Source organism: Bicyclus anynana, chromosome 7, assembly GCF_947172395.1.
Source record: "Bicyclus anynana chromosome 7, ilBicAnyn1.1, whole genome shotgun sequence".
In the NCBI taxonomy this organism is placed as follows: domain Eukaryota; kingdom Metazoa; phylum Arthropoda; class Insecta; order Lepidoptera; family Nymphalidae; genus Bicyclus; species Bicyclus anynana.
Genome location: NC_069089.1, coordinates 11,863,685 through 11,881,763, shown reverse-complemented (window position 1 = coordinate 11,881,763; position 18,079 = coordinate 11,863,685). Strand labels below are relative to the sequence as shown.

General features: G+C 34.5%; 1 protein-coding gene across 6 annotated transcripts in view; it reads right to left on the bottom strand.

Moving 5' to 3' along the window:
- LOC112055597 (polypyrimidine tract-binding protein 2) overlaps nucleotides 1-18,079 on the bottom strand; it is a 594,474-nt gene that overhangs the window by 260,237 nt on the left and 316,158 nt on the right. For 2 of the 6 annotated variants that reach the window (XM_052882553.1, XM_052882555.1), the window contains exon 1: nucleotides 6,061-6,586. The exons of the other annotated variants lie outside the window; for them this stretch is intronic. In XM_052882553.1, the coding sequence (XP_052738513.1) occupies nucleotides 6,061-6,063 (3 nt within the window). In that variant the 5' untranslated portion in view covers nucleotides 6,064-6,586. Of the gene's footprint in view, nucleotides 1-6,060; nucleotides 6,587-18,079 lie in introns of those variants that run through there. 6 annotated transcript variants of the gene reach the window in all.

Here is an 18,079-nt window from a genome sequence, read left to right as displayed (position 1 = left end):
ATGCCTACCAGTAGTCTTAAGCCAATTTAGAAATTATAAAACCCTAAACTGGCCCTGCTTGGAATCAAATCCACGACTTCTCTGTTGAGAGTCACAGTACTACCAACTGTGCTAGAGAGGTCGTCGTTGACTAGATTCTATTTTAAGCCAAATTAGCTCTTGACTCCGGTGCTGTCTTATGTTATCTTAAGGCGTGATTCAATTAAAGATGGCTACCTTTCATGAGAGAGGTAGGCAAGTTTATACCCTGACGGAATTCCACGCGACATCATACCTAAACACTAAATTGCCGGGGGCAATCGCTTGTTCTTAGGACGGTAACTAGCCATGGTCGTATTGACCATAATCAGTATTGTTTTAATGTACTTTCAAATAAACTTGGGACATTTTTCCGAGTCATTTTATTTTATACGCTCACGATAGCTTAAATTCTAGCTTGTCGAATTATAATATACATCGCAGAACATGAAGTTAATGAATTCCTACACTATTATTTAAATAAGATTAACAAATAAGCGCATATAATTTTGCATTCTAATAAATACGGCAGGTTTAAAAGGAAACACATGAATACTGTGACGTTAAATTATTCTTAGACTATATTTAAGTTTCCGATTCCCACGGTTTGAATACGTTATATATTTGTTGCCTGCTATATTTGTTTATTTAACAATGTCATTATTTTAGTCATGATTATTAAGTATATTTTTAATCATCCTACCTATATCTTTATTACACATAGTACGTAAGAACAAAAGAAAATAATAGACAAGAAATATCTCTGGTAAGTAAGGCTAAGTTTATAAATTTTATCCATCACATCTATACTAATATTATAAAGAAGTAAAGTTTCTGGCATTGTAAGGAGGTAATCTCTGGATCTAGTGAATCAATTTTAAAATATTTTTTACCACTAGAAAGCTACGTAAATTGTAAGTGTATTTACACTTACAATATTAGTGTACTAGTAGACGCCGCGCGGTTTCACCAGCGTGGTTCTGATTCCCGTAGGAATACGGGGAAAATATATAGCTTATAGCCTTTTTCAATAAATGGGCTATCTAACACTGAAATAATTTTTCAAATCGGACCAGTAGTTCCTGAGATTAGCGCGTTCAATCGAACAAATAAACAAACATAATCTTCAGTTTTATAGTATTAGTATAGATATTTTAGGCTACTTCAGCTTTATAATATTACTATAGATATTTTAGGCTATATATACATTGGCTATATTTTATCTCTGAACTTTATGTGAATGGAAACTGCGATGTTAAAGAAACAAATATGTGAAAAGACAGATGTTAAAAACGTAGTGGGTTAATTTTAAGCAAGAATAAATAAAAGATAAGATTATACAAAAAAAAGCAGGTGCGTATAACAATAATATGAATACTTATTGATTCATTCCAACAAATAGTAAGATGATTTTTTACTCGGCACACGTTAGTCTACGAACGTTCCGGTTCGTAAGCCAGCACGATGACCTTTTATTATTCAGTTCTGACTCAAGGTATAGCAGATAGCGGTAATAGACACAAATAGACTATAATAGACACAAATAGATTCGATCTTTTTAATATTAATGTTGATCTCATCATCAAAATAAATCTTGTGTTTTAAATAATTTTAAATTAATAAACAAAATCAAACTTAAAATTAGTTAATTTTAAGTACGCTTAGTTTACTTTTAATACTTTTATGCTAGGTTTATCTGATAGTATCTACTGGTCCTACCACCGGTTTGGTCGGCAAGTGCTGCCATTAACTCAACAGTTGCTCTTTTAAACCATCTTACAGTATTATAGTTCACAATAGTTACATAATCTATAACAATTTGGTATTTTTCCTGTTGAGATATAATCCGATTTAATGGCCTCCAAGCATTTTTGTCATTAAGAACTTTATAAATTGTGTACGAAGCTCGATTTAGTAAAGGTTTGTTAATATTTACTTTAAAGCTTTTATATTTAAATGTTATATATAAGTAATTTCCTCTTTTTATTTAGTGAATTTGTAACAACATTCTGATATGTAATTGGGTAGCACTGTCAGCAAATAGGATGAATTACGAATATCACATTTATCAAGATCATATAAGTTACGAGTGGCGAACCTTTTTGAAGAGAATTCGTCTTATATAAGGGCAATGTAATTGTAGGTATCTGTCAACATTGGAATTAAAAACGGCAACGAATTAGTACTTGAACGCGGGAGTCAAGTGCTCTTCCGGATGTCATAACGATGTCTTGACCCAAAGAAAAATAATAAAAACAGTCAAGCGCTTTCACGGACCGAGATTACAGGACATTTTTATTCAATATTACGCTTTAACTCAGCTTGCGGATTCTAAACTTATTTATAGAATACATTATTTACGAATTAATCTAGTCAAATGATAGAAGGAAAAAGTTTTTGTAAATAATGGTGTATCCTATTATGTAGTTTATTATAAATTCCTTTCCGTTACTTCGTGAACAAATCGATGATTTTTATTCCTTATATACACAATTATGAATTATGTATTTATGTCACGTCACATACAATTACAAATTATTTAATACTATTAAGGTTATCGTAGATAAAAACTAATACTAATACGGAATCTAATTCTTTTTATTAATGAGTATTAAAAAAATTAGAAAAAAAAATTACATGAAATCTACAATGCTCTACCACCCACTTAACGTCCATCAATCTAAATCATGATTTTAAGCTTGTACACCAGGAATAATACTTTTCCGGTCTTCCCACAGAATCACAAATATTCTACTCCGCGATAATCAAGGTGGTAAAACTTGCCGGAAAGAATTCTGTCACAAATACTAAAAGCAGGTATATATTAGAGTATATCTTACCTGTGTATTGAGATAACAAATTAATATTTTTGATTTCGTTATTTTCTACTACTAATCAATTTATAAAGAACATACCAGTAATTTTCACTCATAGTTTAATAAATATTGTTTATTATTACCAAAACGCCACCGCTTATGTTTAAACTATAATTACAGCTTGCCCAATGACGCAACTGGGCCTCTCAAAGTTCACTATTATGATGATAGGAGCCTCACCGTATAAAACATGTGTATATTTATGACAAATTGAATTGAGACAAATTGAAAAGAAGACTAAGGGTCTGTTTTACCACTTAATAAATAAGTGTAATTGTGTCATTTGTCATGAAGTAAGAATGTGACTAAAACATACAATCTGAAGGAGGTTACCGTCACTTAGTTGTTTTAGTTTAACCTCGAAATTAATTTAAAAATAACGAAAGTGTAAAACAGTTAACCCTTTAACTCTTTAAATGCTACAGTAACATTCTAAGGTAGCAAAACAATTTATAACACTACCCCATAATATAAATTATATTACAAGCAATAAATACAAGACGTGAGAACAGACGCATCTTGAGAAACGGACCATAAACGTACATTCCTGCATGAATGTGACGTACATCAGAGGAGTAAAAACGCGATTAGTAAATCGGTCGACAGTATTTCATACGACCAAATTACCTTTTTTGCTGTATAATTGATTGCTGGCTAGAAATTAATACACACGTTAGATGTCTGAATGCAATTAATCGCATACTTGTGTCGTGAACGTCGTTTCGCGCGGTCGCGCCGCGCTTTCGAGCGAAATTGCGGTGAAACTGATATAATGACGAACAGCGACCACGATACATGCAAGCGATATTTTCTATCATGGAATATGAGTATCATAAAATAACGAAGAAAACAATGGAATCTTACAGATTTTTCAGACCGTCCAACGTTTTGCACTGCATTTCATCCTAACATCGATGTCTTATTACTCGTACAAAGTTTTTCGTATTCTTTCCATATATGCTTGGCAAAGCCTCTATTGCCTTTCCAAATTGTACGTAACCACTTAACCATTTTGCCATGGCACTGCATTTCATGCTAACGTCGATAATCAAAGACTCATACCTACTAATCGGTTTGGGTTTTCTTTCGTCATGTGCGTTGCTAGACATGTAATGCCCTTCTAAATTGCAGCACCGTTTTACCAGCGAACTCATTTTTATCCTAACGTCAATGCCCTAAGACTCGAACTAATTGTTTTGTGTTTTCTTTCCTCAGATGCGTGGCTAGGCCTCTAATGACTTTTCGAATTGTAGTCCCTTCACCATTTGTTCATTCGACTACAACGCGGGTTTACTTACTAACGTCTTCAACTCTTGAACTACAACTTACTAATGTCCCTGAGTATAAATAGTTCTGCTTTAATTTTCCCCATTTCTTCCTTCTCCTGTGTTTCCTTTACTATTTGGTATCTTTAAACCAAGAAGAAATGGGCGTTTCCTATTCATGCTCTTTTCATCTTAGAAATTCATACTCGACAAAAGTTAGTTTCACGCTTGATATGATTGATTGTGTAGATTTAGTTTGACACTTAGGTTTCTATGTAAAAGCATTTTTAGACATTTTGTTCAGTACCACACGCAAACAACGGAAACGACACTTTGAAATTGCTCTTTTCAAATAAAATAAGTTATCATTTTTAATTTTATTTTCGACATAAATATGTGCAGAAGAAAGAAGAAAGAGCCTTAGGACATACATCAGATGCATGTTTATTAGTTTTACATATAAAATTAAATAATTGACACTAAATAGTATCATGTATTAAAATGTTCGATATTAATTATTAATGGTAGCAAGAACTAAAACTCAAAAATGATGAAGATATTATATTTTTTTAAAAGAATCCAACTAATACATATTAATCGTCTGATTCTAACATTTATATGAACATTGTCATAATTCCCGTTAGTCATTCGGCTAACCTTACAACATGAGTAGTAATGTGTCTAGAAACATTTTGCGACCGTTACTTTGTCGCGTCTATGAATGTTTTCTATGGAAGTACATGGCAGCCATGATGACATTTTAATAATTCCTTTCAAAATGTAAAGGATTTATCTTACACATTACATTTAGTATGTTACACATAAAGTAGATACTATTATGCGGAATATGAATTTATTTTCATTATTTTCTCAATAATGATCTACGAAAGTTAAGGTAGGTATATTTGGAATTTCTAGATGGTATATTAAATCCCTTTATTTGTTCATAATTTTCAATTTTCCATAGAGCTATGTGTATGAATTATGAGTGTATAAGAAATATTACCTACTTAAACTTGTCTTGTACTTAGCTGTATTTGAATTACGTAAAACAACAAAAAGAAAGTCGACGCTGAGGTTTATCGTAAATTAGTTTTGCGGGCAATAAGCAGGTATTAAAATAACGTAAACACACTACCTTTGACGGAAGGTCTTAATGAGAAAAGTTTGATGCGACTTCCATTTTGAGTGAAACTTCTGTCATCGCCGTTTGCTTTCATGGCTGGGGCGGCCAGTCGGCTCATCGGAAACACGATAAGAATCTGCCTCGAATTATAAACAAAAGTTGATTCAGTTATCGACTTGGTCCGCATTGTTCGATCGCCTCTTAACTTCCCGATTGCATTCAAGTTGCGTTTAAGTTTGCATTGACACTACGGACTTGTTAGAAATATTTTTTTTTGAAATACTATCGTAAGCACGTGTCATTTTTACTTAGCGTAAAATTTTATACCTATTTTACGAAAATCAATCTTACGGTCTTTTACATATTTAATCGGTAAATAAATAGGTAATAATTGACTGACATACATTTTATATTTTGTAGTTTTTTTTCTATTGTATTGAAAACTTTACGATGAACAAAAATAACAAGTAAGAACTTTCTTATAAGAATGTATGCTCGAAGATTTAACTTCCGGAAATTTTCGAAGATTGACGACTTGAAGCATTTCAGTGGTGCTAAGTTCTTGAGTTGAGTTGAGTTATTGACCAGACCTTCTGTTGGACTTTTGGCAAAAGTGCGAAGTTACCTTATGAAAACGTTGATGCTATCTCCGTGCTTCAGTTGGAGATTGTTGTGAGAGAGTTGCTATCAGATGCGAACTTTCCGAGCGCCGTATTTTCTATTCGCGGGAACTTGTGTCGAGTGTCGACTGGCGGGAAACATTGAGCAGACTTACCATGTTAGAGAGCAGCAGACGCTGGTGTTTAGCGATTTGGGGGTCAAGGGTTTGGAGCGGGTAGGCGAGGGGCAGCGGGAGGGGCAGCGGCAGTGGGAGCGGGTGCTGCAGGAACAGCGGCGGGCAGCAGGCACACGGCGTCGCGTAGGACACGCACCCAAGCTGCGGCGGGAACAGCGTGCCGACGGCCTCCTCGAGGCCTCTGACACGTCTCTCACGACCGCATCCACGGCCGACCCTCGAGCTCTCGACGGCCACGCGCGCCGCCGACACCTCGATACCGTCTACCGGTAGTCAAAAGCCCGAAAGAGACCGGTACAAGTTTGAATAGCGCGGGAACTCGGGAAAAGTTTCGCGGCGAGTCGAGACGGGTACGGGAAGGGTCGGATCGCGGTAGGGAGCGGGAAACTGAGCGATCGGGAGAAGCGAGAAACGACGCGCAGGGCTCGCGAGAGTGTGGAGAAAGTGGCGGCGTGCACGGAGCACAAGTCGCCAGGCCGGCGTGTGGCAGTGGACTGAGCGGCGAGGCAGGTGCGCGAGGCGCGCGGAGGGCGTAGGGGCGGGCCTACCTGACTCACCTGGGCGCTTGCGCCGCGCTCGCTCAGCCTCCGCGCTCTGCATCTGCGAGAGCCTCGCTTCGCTTCTCTGCAACAAACATCGCGCCGCCGGTGCATGACCGCTCGGCCGGCCACACTAACTTTTCATGACTATAACTTTAATGTTTGATTAAATTAGCTACAAACACTGCTTCGTTATAAAATTAATGCACTCCATATACCTGATTCATATTTTCATTACACAATTAATTACGAGTTAGTTACTAAGCTTCATAAAGTTGTTGCTTTTAATGTTGATTATCTCGTTTACTATGTAGAGTTTGAAATAAATAGACATGGCAACTTTTTTATTCATATAGGTATTTCACTAAGCGAAAATAATGAAAAGTTGGGAAGGATTATTTCAGTAGCCTTATAACGAGAAGAAAATTGTATTGATCTTGAAGATCGGACTCGTTAGAGGACATCACAAGAGGCATCCGGTATAAGCTCATTGTATACGCTTAGGGGCATTAAGCGCCTTTTAACGTCGCGCACTATTTACTTTTACAGTAAAAACACAAGGAGTAGTTTTCTCAGACAACCCGTCGCGCTTAGTACCAACCTAATGAAAAAATATTGCAAAAGAAAATACCTGAGAAACTTGCAGACTTAATTTAAACATTTTTTTCATCTCTTTTGTATTTACTTTGAAGATAAGCATACGTAAAAGCATAATTGAGCAATAAATAATAGACCTAGTATAACCAGAGCCCTAGCCATTTGGCACGTCAATGCTCTATCTACAAGCGCTAACGCTTCGAAATCTAATAAAATGTATTCACCGATCCAGTAGACAACTTGATCACGTGACCTATCGATAGTGAATGTCATTCCTATACTTTTTAAATTTTCGAAGCGTTAGAGTTTGTAGAACGAGATTTGACGTGCTGTATGGCTACAGGCCCAGGTTTTACCTAATTTAAAAAAATCGATATTGATAATCGAAAAGTCGTAATTTTTTTTGTCTCCACATTATGATAATATGTACAACAATATAACTGTGTTAGGTTATAATTAAATAATGTGGGGACTGGAGCTCGCACTGGGTACAAAACCTGTGTTGCTTATCGTGATCGAGTCATACAAAAATATTTGAATTTACACGAAATCAATCGAAAAATGTGAATTGACAACTACTTTAAACTATTAATCCTCTTAAAGATCTTGGAAATAAATATTTTAAAGTAGTTGTTATATTTTTTTATGTGGCCATAATAATAATAATAATTTATGTTCCCTGAAATAATACAACAATAGTACATACAGCGAGAATCAAAGCCATGTCCTCCCTGGTTTGAGTGTAACCCCAACTGAAGCTACTGAGACTTCAAATATTATTCTTGCGTTGACACAAAGATACGCAAGGAAGTATACGAAATTAATTTTGATCCACAAAAATTTCACCCACATAGACCCACATACATCGTAAGTATTAAGGCAACTTGGTTTAGTTAACAGGCAACTTAGGCAACAGTTTAGTTAAAAAATATTTACGGTCGAATTGAGAAACCTCCTCCTTTTTTTTGAAGTCGGTTAATTAAAACCAATAATAATAATTTGAGACGTGATAGTCTAAAGGATATGACTTCTGCCTTCGCTTCGAAGGGCGTCGGTTAGAGGTTTCTCTATGCGTGTGAAGTCTGCCACAGGCCAGCGTGGTGGACTAAGGCCGAACCCCTCATTCTGAGAGGCGACTCGTGCTCAACGGTGAGCCAAATATGGGTTGTTAATGATGATGATGAAAGAAAATTTGGTAAGAGTTATCCCAATTATTTGTGACAAATGACACATTTAGCATTCGTATGTTTACAGCAGTAGGACCTCTTTGGTTCTAAAGACGCAGATTACGCACATCTCGTTAGTAAAAGCAGATGAAAACACAAGGATCAAATATGAAAAACTACAAGAAAATATGGAATTCCACGGTTATTTATATTCAAAGTCCCTAAGAACTTGTGCGGCTTATTACGTACTTCCATTACGTATTACGAAATTTTAGGACTACCTACTTATAATTTATTTTCAAGTAGAGCAAAATTAAGCCATTTTTATTTAATTAAGTTATTTTGTAATCCCTGCTATACATGAATAGGTATGGTAAGTTTAATACAGCGCTCTAATATAATAAAAAATTAGTGATATTTCAAGATATCAACTAAGTTCTAATTTTTGTGACAATGAGTCTTTTCATTGTTACCTTAACTAATGGAGTTTCAATAATTAACAGATAAGTTGATATTCAGAAATGTTTTATACCACAAAAGTCTTCCACACGTTCAATCACTTTCTTCTTGAAGAGTATTTAATAATTAGTCTTTAAATCACCTAAAAAGTTTCTAAGAGGTTTCTTGAGATCGTACACGTCTTGAATAATATGAAAAAGAAACACTTAATTTACATCCATGACACATTCTAGTATCTAGTACAAGTTTTCTAACCTAAATTTTTACGATAAATTCATTTGAATGAATAGGTAGATATATGATTTATCTCTTTGCTTTTATCCCCGGAAAAAGTCGAGCCTAGTCGAGGTAACACACGTCAGAATTGTATTAAGGTAAGCTTCGGCATCTCACACACATGTAATAATGAGACGGCAATAATATTATCATGCCAGTGGCAACATTTGGAAATTCCTATTGATTACACAAACGGCGTGTAGGTACGAGTAAGTGCTAGGTGTCAGTGTTACCAGTGGGGCGTCTGCTTTCGATAGTGTTAATTAATTCTTGTCATCAGTACAAGGTAAGGTAATTACGGGCTGTGGTGAACTGACACGTGTTTCGAGAGGTTGATCCCCTTGTCTAAAGTTTCCTTTATGAAATTAGTGTTTCGGTTTCTAATAAGCTTATGAGCTCTTATCAGAAACGGGATAGAGGCGAATGGTATATTATGTATGATATGTTAGTCTTTGTTGTAGCAAAAAATACTGGTAATGAAGATAAATAAAGATATTTGAAACTTCGTTTGTCGATTGCTAATAATCGGTCATACTTCTAACTTAATATTCAAGTTGTAGGTAGTTACCAATCCATGTTTTATGTCATACAAATCACTATAAAATATATTAATTAAATTAAAATCTTTAATAGTTAGCAAGTATTCCTAAGATTTAATTTATTAATATGACGTGTATGTAATGTGTATTATGTTTGGAATTAGAAAATGTCTATTCACCCATTTTAATGCTAGTTGTAGGTAGTAGACATCAGCATTCTAGACTCAATTATCTATTATTCTAGACTCTATTATCATTCTAACCATGCCAATAAAGACGGATCTCGAAGATGTTCTCGAAGAAAAAAGACTTTAGCCAGCTTAATGACTTAACGATTTCGTAAAATTTCAATGCATTTGCCTAAACGCTACAGTCTTTAACTCGTCCTTAATTTAAAAAAGAATAAAAGAAGTTTTACAGTCTTAGCTGATTTTATTTAGTAAATAGTTTCAAATATCTTAAATTAAAATAATAAATGCATGTAGGTATTTACCTACTTTATTCAATACTAGCCAACACCCACCGGGTTTATATACTCGGTTATAATATAGCCTGACATTAACAAATATCGTGGTAAGGTGGTAAATGAATTTTCAAAATCGGGTCAGTAGATCCAGTGATTACTCCCTGCAACAACACAAACTTTACCTCTATACAACATTAGTACTTATTAGTAGTTGGTACCTACCAACCTACACATTGACTTAAGCGCTAAGGTGAATTTTAAAACTTCATAAGCACATCAAAATAGATGTAAAATCTCTAAATCTCCGTCAATAATAGTATAGGAATGTAAGACCGAGAGAACTAATAACACATCACTGAAAAAAACAGTTCTAGAAAATTCAACTATTCGTCTATAAACTTAAGACACAATTTTGAATGGCAGATACAAAATAGAACGTTGTCTAGAACATTAAACAGAGGCACAGGTTTTGTAGATACAATACATGTAATATGTATGGATAGATTAAGTGGCCAGGTATGCGAATACTTTGGTTCAAAGTTAGAGCCCGCCTGCGCAGGCCCCGGTCGTTGAACCCGCGCTCGCGCCGCCAAGCCGTCTACGCCGGCCATTACATAACTTGACCTTAACATTGGGCGGTGGGAAGTGACGACCTTAATAAAATGCTGAATGCAAAACTTAAAGAAGATTTGAACAAGTGGATATGCATAAAATTAATTATTTCAATAGTTTTTAAAATAGTTTATTTGTTCTCATCTGCACTAATACTATAAAGCTGAAGAGTTTGTTTTATTTGATTGAACGCGCTGATCTCAGGAACTACTGGTCCGATTTGTAAAATTCTTTCAGTGTTAGATAGCCCATTTATTGAGAAAGACTATAGGCCCATATTCCTATGGGAACAGGAAACACTGCGACTTGCTTATGTCATCAGTAAGCCTTTTTGTAGGTTACTGCCTACTGAAACATCAGACCATTATTATAAAGGTGAAAGTTTGCCTGTATGTTTGTTATACTTTCACGTCACAACTACTGAACTTATATGTCAAAATTTTGAACGAAGAAAGATGATAACCTAGATAGAATAAGACACACTTAACCGGGGAAACTCCATGGTTTCCGCCGGTTTTTGTAACAAACACAATTTCAGGCGTATCCGTTAGTTATTAATTAATAAATGATTATTTACAAAACTTTTTTGTTTACAAATATGCAGAGCGTGCTACAAAATACCTTGCCAGTTTATTACCAAAACATTTTAATGTACAGCGAGCTGTTGTTTTATCAGTTATAAAATAAACATAATCTGGCGAAAAACTCGCGCTGAGCGGCGCATCGAAAAAATGCAAAATAACGGACGAAGGAATTAAAACAATAAACAGGCTTGTAGGTATCCCGTGACTGCAGTAAATCGACCGTGCTTTAATATTCTGCCTCAACATACTTGCTTTATAAACAACTAGCTGACACCGCGCGGTTTCACCCGCGTGGTTTCTGTTCCCGTGGGAATACGGGTATAATATATATAGCCTTCCTCGATAACACTGAAAGAATTTTTCAAATCGGACCAGTAGTTCCTGAGATTAGCGCGTTCAATCAAACATCAAACAAACAAACTCTTCAGCTTTATAATATTAGTATAGATTTTTAAATAATCAACATTATGAACCTATTTTAACATCTACAACAAGGTCAAGCATTCCTCCTCTAAAATAGGAGATTGGAAACGTGAAGAAGCCAAACCGCTTGGACGTAGATGGGCATTTAGGTCCCAAGGTGCTGGAATGCTTTCTGGAACTTCTTAAAAGAAGCCAGCGGCTGACGTCCAATTTTACATTTGCAAATGAAGATAATGAACACGTGGTGGGTGCTGCTTCAATATCAAAATTCAAAACTCATTTATTGAGCTTAAAACATTTCATACAATTAAAGGATGAAAACGGCAATTGCGCTAAAATCTTGATTTTGTGTTGTAACAACCAGATCTGTTCACGAACGAAGATTAGAATATTTAAGCTGTAATACAGTCAGAAACATTCAAACTAGTTAATTAACCCTTAATATCGGCTTAGAGGGTAGGGAGATGCTGACTGCATGACGATCACTATCAGATGTTATTGAATATCCCAACTCAGGACTAAAAATAATTATAGAAAATTACCGAGTATTCTTGAAGGCCTCCGTGGCGCAATAGTATGCGAGGTGGATTTACAAGACGGAGGTCCTGGGTTTGAACCCCGGCTGGGCCGATTGAGGTTTTCTTAATTGATCTAGGTTTAGCTGGTGGGAGGCTTCGGCCATGGCTTATTATCGCCCTACCGACAAAGACGTACCACCAAGCGATTTAGCGTTCTTAGTGTGGATTTTCGTCCTCCTCTTAACAAGTTAGCCCGCTTTCATCTTAGATTGCATCATCATTTACCATCAGGTGAGTTTGTAGTCAAGAGCTAACTTTAAATAATTAAAAAGAAGAAAAGCTTAATAATATTCACTCTATTAATTTTGAATTAATTTACATATTCCAACCCAAATCTAAAGTCCAGGAAAAAGTTCACAGATATCTTAAACCAATTCTTCTGGTCAAAGGCTTCTGGGGTTTATATTCTTATGACTTACAGTCTTACAACACACAACCTAGTTAAACAATTAGTCATTAGACCGCTTGTTCATTCAAATAAGAAAGCTCCCAATGACAACAAGAAACTACGGAACCCTACCACATGGCGTGACTCACACACGGGCAGATTTTATATCAAACCCTCGCTCATGCAGAAAACAACGCGACAATTCATACTACCTACACAACACACGTATTATACATACTCATATGGTAATAACATCGCATAAATTGTTATAATAAGGCATAAATCGATGAAAAACTCGCAGTGATCTCGCCGTCACGATGTGTGACCATGGCATTTACGCTTTGCTGCCGCCGCGTATGGATAGGCAATGAAATGCACTTTTTGTATTGAGTATTTACCTGTTTTGTTGCAACATGCACTTCCATGGTGTATGTGTATATTAATAAGACTTAGTGCACATTATCGCTAAACTCAGTTAAATTTTTATATCATAATTATTTTATAGGCCTCCACTAGGTGGACCGAGGACATCAAGCGGGTTGCAGGGAGCCACTGGATATCTATGCAAGTCTATAAAAGAGGCCTGTCCAGCAGTGGACGTCCATCTGCTGTTAATTATGATGATGATATTGATGATACATGAGGCATAACAAGTAAATTCGACTACCCAACTATTATTATCAGATGTTAATGCTAGTGATAAAAATCCAAGCGGGACTGGAAGCTGAACGTATTTATACATGTCTTAAATACGATTTAGAATTGTTAATTACTACAATCTAAATTTCCTAATTATACATTTTTGTAGTTTAAAAATTCTAAATCTACTTTAAATCTGATTAGTGTATTAAGTGTAGCGTTTTTTTTATTCATATTTATTACTTTACCTAATTGTATTAGATGGAATAGAGGGAGAAAAGAATAACGCTAATTAAAAAGCACTCAACACTTTTTAACTTAACTTTCAGGCGTAAACTGGTAAAAGTTTAGAAGTATAACACTGACGGTGTTGATGAGAATGCTTGTATAAATGTTTTACGGGGCGTCTAAAAATTTGAGTGTTTTCTATTTTGCCTACAATTGTTAATAAAAAAACTTAAACTGTTAGCTTTTTTAAAGTTTTGATATACATATTTTTTTAATAAACCTCTACAATGTTTAACCTCATTTAAAACCAAGATGGTTAACCTCTTTTAGTACTATATCCATACTAGGGAACATTATTTGAACACAAACCGCAAAGGACATTTTTTGTTATTATTGAGGTTCAGGTGGTCGTTTCTGCACAGTAATTTGTAAAGTTCAGCCAATTTATTAATAGTTTTAGAGCTATTTAGCAGCGATACCAAAGGCTCCGCAATGTTGAGAAGCCAGAAGAGGATTCCATAGACGTAAAAATGATGACGATAAAGCTTTTACAGCTTTAATTAAAATAAATTAAAAATTAAAATCACACTGACAATATTATACTCGTAAACGCGAAAGTTTGTATGGATGTTTGTTACTTTTTCACGCAAAAACTACTGAGTGGATTAGTCTGAAATTTGAAATGGATATAGATTACATCCTGAATTAACTAATTAATGTATGGTCCATGCGGATCTAATGTAAAACCGTATTAAAATCCATTGCGTTGTTTAAAAGATTAGCACAAATGTCGAGAAGTGATTTTGTTTGTTAGATGGTGCACCGATGCACGTACAAGTGTGTCCTAAGCCTTAGAACAACGTACGTAGTAATCGCAACGGGACCGTCTTGCTCAGATGAGCATCGTAGATTCACAAAGTTCAACAAATGCAGGTGTGACGTCGGGTTACTGTACCCTGAGTGTTGAATTCATAAAAACCAATTACGTAGTTCGTTCGTTCTCTCCCCTTTAGGTGCAAATTATGAAGTTGGACGGAAAATTACGGTGGTATCTATATCACTATATATAGAAAATAAATAGAGAACCTTCTAAAGAATAAATAAAGCTAATAGGTGTGTTTTTAAACACGCTTAACACTTAATTATTGTTAGTCGGATTAGAAAAAAAATCGTTTGTTTGTTTTTATTGAATTGAAAATTCTATATATCCTTAGTCCATAGTTTTCAAGTGCGTGTATTGACGGTATAATAAAGTATAATAATTACTTGTTTTTGAAGAATATTCAAAATTCAATACCTTAAAAGTTAGGTTAGGTCTTAATATTCTTTTATATAAAATAGGTTTTCTTTAACCCCGTTTTTATTAGCTAACATAATACAAAAAACAAAGACAGCTTTATCGCTTAGTAGATGTTGCTTTGAGGTAAATTATTTTAATAAATCAGAAACATCAAAACAAATTGATGTGTAGTCAAACAAACAAACAACTTCAAATTATAACGAGTAAATTCTCTTACATAAACATTATCAAATGAACAATTAAACCGAGAAATATCTTAGACAGATTTCATTTATTTCCGGCATTCAAATAATGGAAGTGAAAAGGGCATTCGTTAATTACTATTAACGAATATAATATTTGAGGCATATCCATTCGCTGCTTATCAAACCTGACGTAATTAAATTATGTCCAAACAACCCCCTTAAGAATTTAGCGATGAAGAATCACGGTTATTGCGATAATAATAATCTATTTCTTGTTCATTTCAAAGATGTCAACTGTCAAAATTGTTGAAATGTTCAGTATTTAATTCTGCACATTAGTTACATGGAATGGACAGGCGAAACACCCATTTTCGATTACAAAATTTATTAATATTAAGGTGAAATGTGTGAACATTAATAAATGTACCATTGGATGTGTACTTATTTTTACAATAAATAATTAATTTCATACCTTATTAACGTCCCTTTGTAAGGTACAAGCTTGCCCTGTCCTTTGAGAGGTAATTTAGAGACTACAACACATTATCGCAGTAAATGCGTCAACGTGACTCTAAATTAAAGAATTTTAGAAACAGTATCCTTTACTTCACTATAAAAAAAAACATTTTAATCAGAAAGTCTATTGTCAAAAAGGTACCAAATGAAAATTTTACCTACTAATTTTCAAAATGAGTTTTTGAAAGCTCGAGTTGAAGACCCTAATGGTATTTACCTATAGGTACAATCAAATTTTCCTATTTCTTATGTAAATAACAACCAACAATATTTCAGTAAAGTGACCTTATGCATGATATGATACAGAATACGAAACACGCAAAACGGAGACCACATTTCGAGCGACCCAACTCGGAATGAAAAATTAAAAACGGAATAAAATATATGTATTGTTAATTATTTAATGTAGTGTCCTTACCCTGTACGGGGTACGACTGACCGCAGACTGTGTTTTTGCTCAAATTTACACTCACAAACAGAATAGGATATTTAGATTAACACGAAGGGTTACAAGTTAATGTGTCGCCGGGATGGATGTTGAGTACAGAATTAGTTTTAAAATTTTAATAATGAATGTTGTAGCGCGCTTGCTGGCGTTCGAAAATGTATTTTGTATTTCATCCGCTTAGTGCGGGCGCAGGCTTTTACCCTCCCGCTATATCCCCTCGAATAATAATCTCTGTATTATAATGGAATATCGAACTATTTTCAAGAAACCTAAAAAGCAGATCTAGCGTTACACAACCCAGCTTTTGATTTTTTAGATTTTGCTTTAGATATCTATATTCACACACTTATATAAAGAATGACTAAAAACTTCATATTATTTTGAAGATGTGACTTGACAATTTTCTTCTTTACTTTCGGCCTAAAACTTCTAGATAGCTACAAGTTGAGAGTTTGAAATTGTAACTATTCAGGTATTAAACAGGAAAGGAGGAAAGCTATCAGATAATCAGAATGTCGAGATGAAGATATTTGCATTAAAAGCGCACAATATGATTTCCTACAATCTATCTTAAATCGATAGGTTGCAAAGAAGAGGCTTTGGTTGAAATACGTCTTAGCTACATCTATATACTAGCTGACGCCGCGTGGTTTTACCCACATGGTTCCCGTTCCCTTAGGAAAACGGGGATAATATATAGCCTTCCTCGATAAATGGGATATCTAACACTGAAATAATTTTTCAAATCGGACTAGTATTTTCTGAGATTACCGCGTTTAATCAAACAAACAAACAAACTCTTCAACGTTTTATATATTAGTATAGATATAAATATAGATTAATATAATTAAAGAGGTAAAGTTCGCGGTGTTTAAGGGGAAATCTCTGGATCTACTGAACGGATTTTGAAAATTCTTGTACCGCTAGACAGCTAAGTTATTTGTGTTCCGAGAAAAAAAATAAACTTGCTATAATATTGTGGCATTACACAACATGGTAAGTTAACCAAAAATTGTAAACACAAACAACAAAAGGTTATATTAACAACATAAAACAGAAAATTCTTCGAAAGCATAAAATATTCACATTGCAAAGTTTTAATCTTATACAAAATTGGTCCTCTAAAGGTCTGTTTGCTAATAGGCAAGTTCAAAGGCAGAGTAGAATTAAATATGAATATTTGTCTGGCCTCTCGGCGAAATCGTCCGGTCCACCAGCGGTTTCTTCATACAGTACTTTGTGGCTGTTGTTGCTCAAAAGGCGGTTTACTTAGGGCCATCCTGAGGCCTATATACGTACTACGTCCTTGTATCCAAATAATTGTATTTACTCTGTATTGTAAATTCCCTTTGTACTTTATAGACGACATTGTTATAAGTTAAGCTCATGTGTACGTAAGTTTAAGAAATACGCAAGGCGACTCCTTTTTATGGTTAGGGTTGCTTCAAATGAAAATGCTCTAAGTATATTATATTGCAGGTTTTAAGATTCTCTCATTTTCTAACCTATACTAAAAGAAAATAAAATCGCAATATAGAAATACCAGTATAGCAATACATGCCTTAAAACCAATAGAAATAGTCAATAAAAAAGTGATATTCGAGTGTACAATACAGTACAGTACCTACATTATAATTATAATTATAATGTATAAATAGATACAAACATGTTTGTAATACTTTACATTTTAATTCTAAATTATTATGAGATTGTGTCACTTTATGGAAAAAATCTATTATCTGTTAATACAAGTCAGGCTAGTGACAAAAGCTCATCATTATGAATAAATAGGTTTAATATTTTAAATAAATTATTTTTTTACAATTATGTAGATAAAATGTTACAAGCTAACATTTAGTTAGATATTTAATAGTTGGGCTAAAACTCGGGAATGGTTTGATCGAGTATAATATGTTTTTTTTTTTGCTAAACATGAGTGGTTTCAAAATAACGAAATCTAGGATAAATCTCTAGAAACAGTCAAAAGTTGTAAAAAACGATGTAGGTAATTTTGTATTCAAATAGTCACTTCAAATTGCCTATTTGTTCAGTGTA